Source organism: Hibiscus syriacus, unplaced genomic scaffold, assembly GCF_006381635.1.
Source record: "Hibiscus syriacus cultivar Baekdansim isolate YM2019G1 unplaced genomic scaffold, ASM638163v2 tig00116997_pilon, whole genome shotgun sequence".
Lineage (NCBI taxonomy): Eukaryota > Viridiplantae > Streptophyta > Magnoliopsida > Malvales > Malvaceae > Hibiscus > Hibiscus syriacus.
Genome location: NW_024063513.1, coordinates 716173 through 725467, shown reverse-complemented (window position 1 = coordinate 725467; position 9295 = coordinate 716173). Strand labels below are relative to the sequence as shown.

At 34.7% G+C, this 9295-nt stretch overlaps 1 protein-coding gene across 1 annotated transcript; it reads left to right on the top strand.

Moving 5' to 3' along the window:
* The first annotated feature begins 4692 nt into the window (after positions 1 to 4692).
* On the top strand, positions 4693 to 7367 carry LOC120193810. The gene is made up of 4 exons (XM_039196243.1): positions 4693 to 5226; positions 5976 to 6072; positions 6747 to 6806; positions 7026 to 7367. The coding sequence occupies exons 1-4, from the start codon at positions 4934 to 4936 to the stop codon at positions 7104 to 7106; spliced, it is 531 nt and encodes a 176-aa protein (XP_039052174.1). The 5' UTR covers positions 4693 to 4933; the 3' UTR covers positions 7107 to 7367.
* Positions 7368 to 9295: the final 1928 nt, after the last annotated feature.

Here is a 9295-nt window from a genome sequence, read left to right as displayed (position 1 = left end):
GATTTGCAGGATTATAGTCTCGCCAGAGACAGGGTGAGACGGACGAATATAAAGCCTCCGAACAGATTGGGTTTTGAAGACTTTGTATCTTTTGCACTTACTGTTAGCAGTGATGATCCAGTTACTTTTCATGATGCCGTTACTAGTCAGGAAAACGACAAGTGGATGGCAGCCATGGTTGAGGAGATGGAGTCTTTGAATCACAATCGCACATGGGAGTTAGTTCCCCTTCCTGAGGGTAAGAAGCCGATTGGTTGCAAATGGGTGTATAAGAAGAAACCAGCAGTAACAGAAAAAGAGGGGGAGAAGTTCAAGGCTCGTTTGGTAGAGAAGGGTTTTTCACAGCAGAAAGGAGTTGATTATGATGAAATCTTTTCTCCTGTGGTCAGGCACACTTCAATCCGAGCAGTACTTGCATTGGTGGCTAGTTGGGATTTGCATTTAGAGCAGATGGATGTTAAAACTGCTTTTTTGCATGGTGATTTAGAGGAGCAGATCTACATGCGGCAACCTGAAGGTTTCACTCAACCTGGAAACGAGCATTTAGTTTGCAGATTGAAGAAATCTTTGTACGGGTTAAAACAGTCTCCGAGACAGTGGTATAAACGGTTTGACTCCTATATGATCAAGATTGGCTACAACCGATGTGAGTATGATTGTTGTGTCTATGTTAAGAGCCTTGATGATGGTTCTTTTATTTTTCTATTACTGTATGTTGATGATATGTTGATTGCTGCGAAGAACATGGATGATGTTATCGGTTTGAAAACTTTATTGAGTCAGGAATTTGATATGAAAGATTTAGGTGCTGCAAAGAAAATTCTTGGAATGGAAATTTGCAGGGACAGAGACTCAAGGAAACTGCGGCTATCTCAACGGGGTTATGTTGAGAAAATGCTAGAAAGGTTTGCGATGAGCAGCGCAAAACCAGTTAGCACTCCATTGGCGAATCACTTTAAGCTCTCATCAGAACAGTGCCCCAAGACAGATAAGGAAGCTGAAGATATGGCAAAGGTTCCGTATTCTAATGCTGTTGGCTGCTTGATGTATGCGATGGTATGTACTCGTCCTGATTTAGCTCATGTTGTTAGTCAAGTTTGTAAGTACATGTCTAAACCTGGTAAGCAACATTGGGAAGCAGTCAAGTGGATCTTTCGGTACTTAAAGGGTACTGTGGGACATGGAATTGTTTTTGGGAGTCAGCGGGATAACCCTTTGGTTGTAGGATATGTGGATTCAGATTATGCAGGTGACTTGGATAATAGAAGATCTACGACAGGGTATGTGTTTACTCTTGGTGGAGGGCCTATTTGCTGGAAGTCTACTGTTCAATCTGTCGTGGCACTATCTACAACTGAAGCTGAATACATGGCAGCGGCTGAAGCTGCAAAAGAAGCTTTATGGCTTACTGGTTTAGTGAAGGAGTTGGGTGTTCAACAAGGTGGAGTTCAGTTGCTTTGTGATAATCAAAGTGCTATTCACTTGGCTAAGAATCAGGTGTATCGTGCTAGAACTAAACATATTGATGTAAGGTTCCACAAGATCAGAGAGTTGGTTGCATCTGGAGAGGTTTTGTTTCAGAAGGTACATACTGATGAGAATGCCGCTGATATGTTCACCAAGCCAGTTACGACAGACAAGTTCAATCATTGCTTGGACTTGTTGAATGTTTCGAGTTGTTAAAGAAGCAAGGTAACCCAACCCACATTGAAGTTTCCAAGGGGCAGGATATTCGCCAAGGTGGAGATTTGTTATGTATGGCTCATAAAAAGTCTCGTTGTGGGGTTACGAATTATGTGGGTTGGGGGTGTGGGGGCGCAGCCCCCGCGGTACGGTACAGGGTTGATTTTGTAATTATGTACCAGGGTTTTCTATTATAAATAGAGATGTAACCTAGACCTAAAATATCATTGAATAAAACTTCTAGCGCCGCCTAGGCACCGAGGACGTAAGCACATTGCCGAACCTCGTAAAATTCTCGTGTTCTTTCGTTTTCTTTACCCGTTTTCGTCAACACATACAATAACACCAATTTATTAAGTAGACTCAAATATCAAGTATACTTCAGATGATTGATTCAGGTGGAATTGCCAATCGGTCAGTAACGTACGTAGATTGGTCTGAAAGTAAGTGGCATCCCATATCGCTCAGGCTGAAGATATAGCATTCGAGTTCCTCAAACACCTTGCAGTACGATCCCTAGTAGTTCCACTTTGTTTGTTATCATTAATAGTAGATTTTGATTTGTGCAGTTCATTGATGACGGCGTACATTACACAAGTGATCCGAAGGTAAAAGAAAAAGGTCAATTATATAAAATGGGTTAAATTATAGAGTAACAAAGAGCTGTTTGTGTTTCATGGTTTGGTTGGCAGAGGAGAATGCTCACCGGGCCATGCTTGTGGAATAATGTGACGAGGCCCTGTTATTTGTTCGCTAGAAAATTTCATTCAGAAAACTTAAACAGATTGTTAATCAATCTCTCTAATTATACAGTGGCATAGCCGTCGGCAAGAGGCCTTTGCTGTAAAATCCCCTCCCATGCCATTGTCAAGTAATCAACACAAAATCCCCCCATGGTTTTCCCAAACCCAATGGTAAGTTTTGAAGATATTATTATTGTTATTATATGGAGATTTTCTGCATAAGTTTTTCCAACTATACCCCTGAGATTATGTAATGTGGAAGTAGGATTAAAGTTTGTTATGCAAAATAGTATATGTTTTTTGTCCACCCTTATTAAGGATTAAAATGTATTTCTCTGTACTTATTCTAAAATCTTGAATCAGTGTCGTAGAAAATATTTAAAAAACATTAATTAATATATAGTTATGTTTTAGGATAAACTATGTGAATTGTCCCATTTTATTTGTATCACCGACTTTGATCATCATTTTTTTTAAAATATAGAAATATTTTATATTATTTTAAATTAGAAATATATATATATATATATATATATATATATATATTAAAGGAACTCAGGCATGACGAGTTTCAAGAAATATATTAAACAATTAGACCCCACGGTATCATAGACCTTGATCCATTCAAAAATAATTTTCGAGAAATTCACCAGGTGAGCATAGCGAGTTTGGCCTATTGGGTTAAATAAATAATCCAGGTGGATTATTGAGCCATTTTTTCCTATATGATATATTATAAATGTAAAAAAAATAAAAAAGATAAGGTGAAAAATGTTAAAGGAATACTCTTTTGTTCTTTATCTCACATTGTTTACAAATAAAGCTTAACACTCCACTTATGACTATGTAAATTAACCCATTAGCTTTCTAGGTCATGTAGGTAAAATGTATCAAATTACATCCAAACTAAAGAGTGTATTATATTAAACGTGCTTTACATGTACGAAGAAATATTGTCACATGTCTCGATAAAATCTCCTATCTTAGTAGAAAGAAAGGAAAACACGTGACAATATTATATAAGAGAGCAAACCAATTACAACCAGAAAACAAACGAAATCATCACCCAAAAAGCAAGCTGAAACCAAAGCCATTATACACGAGCAATATCAGCATTCAGCGGAGCATCAATGAAGGCTGGAGTAGTAAAAAACTGCAGGAGCTAAGCTACTATGGTTAGCATTCTTGGCAAGAGTATCAGCCACCATGTCACCATTAGAATATGCTGAACCTGGACAACCCATTTACGTTGCCCAAGTTCCCACTAGTACGATTGCAATAAATGAGAGCCATCGTATTTATTTTTGAGGATCCGAACTACTTCAAGCCATTGTAATAGCTTATAATTAGGGGTGAGCATTCGATCTACTCGAGTTAAAAATTTTCTAGTTATTTGAGTTGACGAGTCATATTTTACAATTCGGGCTTGATTTGAAATTTTTCGAGTCCATTCGAGTCGATTTTTCAAGTTATTGTTTAAATTTAATTGTAAATATTTATAATATTATTTAATTTCAATTTAAGTGAATTTCTATAACCATATATATAATACAAATATATTTTTTCATTTTTTTATATGTAACATACATGTATCATACAAAGTCCAAAGACTCGACTTAAACTTGAAAACAAATCCACTAATTACTAAAAATTTTGAGTTTTTCGAGTTGCATTTTATAACTCGATTTGAACTTGAAAATTTTTCGAGTTCAGTTGGGTTTATGAAATTATAATTCGAGTCGAATCAAGTCGAAAAATTGATTTTTCGAGTCTAGTTGAATTTTGGTCACCCCTACTTTTAATAGAAAAATCAGATTTTATTATTTTTCTTTAATAACATGAGAGGACTATAAGATACTAATATTTATTTTTAAAAAATTAATTTATAATAACACACAAATATTATAAATACAATAAAATTTGAATTGTTAAAAAAAATTATTTTACTGTATTATTAGATGAACAGTGACCATAAATATTTTTTTAATTTTAGAAGAAAAAGTTAAAACGATATTCATAAAAAATAATTAATGAATTATTTGAGAAGAGACAAGTAGTATGGGCAGGTAGCACGAAGGGCCAGGATGGTCGTCGATTCAATCTATCTTGATGGGATTTTTGCTTTTGTTGAGTGGTATAGAAGGGATTCCTCTAGTAAGTAGCGACAAGAAGCTACATCAATAGCTGAAACTTGTTTTTGGAGAACCTTGGCGCCTATGACTTATCCTGAGGAAACTTAAAAAATATATATATCGAGTTAAAATTCATCATGTGAAGAGGGAAGCGACTCATTTAGCTGACCGTCAGGCTAACTTGGGTGTTAGGCTACACTCTTGTAGTCAGTGGATGGGGGGTCTTCCATTCCAGAAGATATTTTTTTTTCACTTGGCGAACTGATCGTCCGTTCAAATCACCAATTTATGTAAAGCGGGAAAATAATATCAGCCGTTTTTATTGCCAAAATACATGTAAACCAAACCACAACGAAGAGAAAGAGAGAACAGAAAATGGCGCCGAGGGTCTCGAAACGAAAGACGACGGAAGGGGAGGAGGAGCAAGCCAAGCCTCATGTTGTAGAGGCTGTGAAAAGAGTTACTAGAAGCATGACAAGTCAGCCGGTAACCAAAACTCAACCCATCAAGGAGAAACCAAAAGCAGAAGCAAAGGCTAAGACGAAGTCCAGTCCCAAGAGTCGAAAAGAATCTGTGGAGGATGCTGCTAACACAGCCAAAGCTTCGCCTGAGGGTTTGACTTCTGCTGACGGTGGATCCTCCAACAAGACTGTAGTAATAGAACACTGGTAAGTTTCTCTTCACTGTTCCCCCACCCAAATGGAAGATTAAAATCTAAGGGTTTTTTTTTTGCGAGGAAAGAAACGAACACGACACGAGTAGTTGAGGGTGTAATGTTGCCAATATTTTTATTATTCTGATGGCCATTTTGGATTTCTCTAGGTTTAGGGTTTTGAAACGGTTGTCAAACTTTTGGCTAACGTTAAATCATCATTGTTCATAGTATAGTGCTCCTCAAGCAAACAAATAACTGTGCCGTAGCTTGTAAACTTCCCGTGACGATGAAAATATAAATGTCAAATAAGAACATAACGTTTTGAAACTAAACTCTAATTTTGTTGTATCGTTGCCTAGTTATGTCCCTTGTTACTAATAACTGTCCCCTGTTTACTTGTCCCTGTTAGGTCAAGTTGATGGAGCTTGATTCTTCTTAAGTAAGGTCAATGGAGAATATACTACTGGTAGAGTTTCCTTCATTTAGGGGTCAGACACGAGCAGCATGGCTCGAATCCAAACATGTTGGGTCCAAAATTAATAGGTCTAGAATGTTTCCCCCTTCAATTTTGTAACAATAAGGAACATGAAATGAAGTAGCAAGTATCTGTGTGAAAAGAGCAGCAAACCATTTTCCCCTTTTGTTTCGGTTATTTTGACATAGTTTTATTTTAATGGATTGGGTTGAATGAAATTTGTTTGAAATATTTCCTTCTTTATGCTGCTGCTTCAAATCCTTTGTCTTATGATTCCTTTTCTCTAGCAAGCAATGCAATTCATTCAAGACAAGGGCCTTTCAAGTCAAAGATGGTTTGGAGAAAGGTGTTCCTGGCGTCAAAGTGTCGCTCAACCCTGAAAAGGTTAAACCTCATATACCTGGTTTGCAGTGAAAACGTCCTCTTTTTTCCCAAAAAAAAAAATCTTTCAATTATCTATTGTCTGAAGGCATTCATGTTGTGTTATTTCAACTCTATTGAAGCATACATTAGAGGGTTGTTTAATACCTGTAAAAAGTGTGCATACAGTTGTGCTTTTAGATGCATATGCACCATGAAGACATCAACTGTTGATGCTTTTTCTGTTTTACAATTGGTTTTATTAAAAAAAGAAGATGAATGAGTATACTAGTTCATGTTTGAATTCGAATTTGTTTAGCTCCCGTCAGATTCAAAGATACTTCTTATTCAAGATAAAAGACCATTTTGTTTTTGTTGTGTGTTGAAATCGTATTCATACATAATGTTTGCAGTTGGACTGCATTTCTAACCACATTTTGAGCTACTATTTTCAATGTTTAACTTTACTTAACTCCAAACAGATATGTACATGATAGAATGTTGCTTTTAGTTTTTGATCGATTTTACTGGTGTCTAGTTCAATATGTTAAAAGGGGAGATGCCTTGATCATGATCTATGTATGGTTTCTTGAGTTTCATGTCTTTGGCTACCAGTGTTCTTATAGTTTTTGATTTCTTATATGTGCCTGTTTCATGGTCGATCTATCCTCTCATTTGTTTTTCCAAATTTCCAACAGCCAAGAAGAGGATGCTTTGAAATACGAGAGGAACGCGGAGAGACGTTCATCAGTCTGCTGGTAAAACTACATCTTGCAGTATTTATGAGCAGCTAATTTATTTTTGTCTCGCTTAATGTATAGTTGGAGAAATCTTATCTGTGAGAAAAATTAGAGTTTTCATATGAATCAGTTTTCTATAGGATAATAAATCGACTTTCTGCGTCATGGTTCTTGACAGAAAATAGACACAATAGCCTGGTTGTTTTCTGTGAATAGAGACTAATATCTGTTTTGCAGGACATGAAGAGACCATTTAAACCGATGAAGGATCTCGACATGGAGAAGGTGATCTTGGACATCGTCGAAAAGATTAAATGAAGAGACCGTGGTGTATGAAGTTGGGCCTGTTGTAATTGTTTTGCCTGATTCAGTAACGTGTTGGTGAAAACAGAACAGCATTTTGTCTGATCTTCATCTTAATTTTGTTGACCATTAATGTAATGCATTGCTGCCTGAGTGAATGATGTTCTTAGACATGGTTACATTTGACAACATTGGCAGGCTGTGCTTGTAGTCGTGGCCAAGCTACTTCAAGTCTCGCTTTTATTAAATGTGTCGTAGGCCATGTTTGTGTGGAAGCAGGGTTACATCATCTTTTGTTTTGTTTTGTTTTGTTGTTTTTTCTAAGAAAGGAATTCATTATATTCTAATGGCATAGTCAATTACAATCGATTTGATATATTCCGGTTTGTCATAATAAAACCACACCGGATTGAAATTCGACAAAGTCCATTATGGGCAACCCTATTTGTCTCTTGATTTACATAATTTTAACATAGAATTGTAAGCGAGTGGCCCTCAAAGCTCTTTGAGTAACAATCCGATGATTGTAGACACGTCTTCTTTGTTATTAGCATGCCATGTGGACGAAGCTTGTTCTACCTCTGGTAAGGTCGCTGGTGCATCAGCGTTTGTTATGCCATGCGCCTATTGGCATTTTCTACTGCTATTGCTATTACACATGCTATTGATTTCATTAAATCATCAATCCAATTGTGATTTTTTCGCTTCAAAAATTTAAAAAGTTACTTATAGCTACATTTAGCAAGGATTTTTATGAAGGTAAAATACACCTTATATTTATTAGTTCGATTACAAACGATTATTTTTTCAAGTTATAATTTAATAATTCAATTAAAATATTATTATAATCATTGGTTGCTTAATATTAAACAAAATGGTGATAAAATTAATAATAATTTTAGTTTTTAAAATTTATACATTTTATCATTTTAAAATAATTTAATAAATTTAACCCTTTATATCTAATTTTTTTTTATCAATTTAGGGCTTGTTTGCCTCTTAATAGAATCATTCAGCGCTGAATGCTGAACCGTTCAACATTCAGCGCGTTTGTTTCGCACCTATGAATGATTCAGTGCTGACTGATTCAGCACAGAAGTACACTGAATGATTGTCATTCAAACAACAGTCACATTCAGAGCTAATTCATACAAAGCCTCATCAACATTTGAATCATTCAACGCTTAATCATTCTGAAGTAAACAAACAACCCCTTAGTTTTTGTTTTTCTTCTAGAAATGTTATAATATTATTTTCATGTTACTTCTTGGTATAATAACAGTCTAATAATAATTTATTATTATTTTTGTTATAAAATGTATTTGTTGTTTTGATCTGATTAATAGAATGTATAAATTTTAGAGACTAAATTATTATTGTACTATATTATACACATGTTTAAATTCTAACGAAATGAACTATTGTAATAATATATTAATTAAGCAATTAAATTATAACTTAGAAAACAATCTATTATAATAAACTAATAGTACTCCTCTTTTCCTTTTTTTTTATTTATAATTTGTGTTAATTTTATTCATCAGTCTAATCTTTTTTTCTTTAATTTTATTTAACTGACAGTGACACCAATTTTAATGCTAATTGCCGCTCGTCAATTACCTCTCTTTCTTTGTTTATTTTAGTTTTATAATAAGAATAATTATATTTTTATAACATATTTTTTGCCTTTATAGCACACTTGTCTCTGTCTTTATGACATGTTTTTTTTTTCTGTCTTTTGGTAGCTTACGATTTTTTGTCATTGTTTACGGTTTTTTGCCGTTGTTTTTTCTTCTTCTCAGGGTTGGATTTGACATCGTCATAGCATTTATTTGTTATCATGATGACATTCCATACTTTGGACCATCGGATTGATTTGGATACGTGTTTTGCGTTCATAGATAGTTTTCTCACGTCGTTTGACTCTGATTTGCGATTTGTCGGTGGTCTTTTAGTAGTTTAATCTCATTTGTGGTTTATTTACCAATGTAGTCAGATTTGTTCGTATCTTTATGCGATCTAGGTGATTAATTTTTTTCTCAATGATAAAAAGAAAATGTCATAAATATATTTTAAGTTTACGATTATACTTGTAAATCTTTATTATAATTTTAGATATATATATATATTTTAATAAAACTATCAATTTTCTACATAAAAAAAAACTAATAGTAAATAACATGAGATGTATTTTAGCCTTTTTG

Excerpts from the sequence above, each read along its gene's own strand:
- LOC120193810 (XM_039196243.1), top strand. The coding sequence starts at position 4,934 with ATGGCGCCGAGGGTCTCGAAACGAAAGACGACGGAAGGGGAGGAGGAG. Across the intron at positions 5,227-5,975 it reads ACTGTAGTAATAGAACACTG|CAAGCAATGCAATTCATTCA; the intron begins GTAAGTTTCTCT and ends CCTTTTCTCTAG. Across the intron at positions 6,807-7,025 it reads AGACGTTCATCAGTCTGCTG|GACATGAAGAGACCATTTAA; the intron begins GTAAAACTACAT and ends TCTGTTTTGCAG.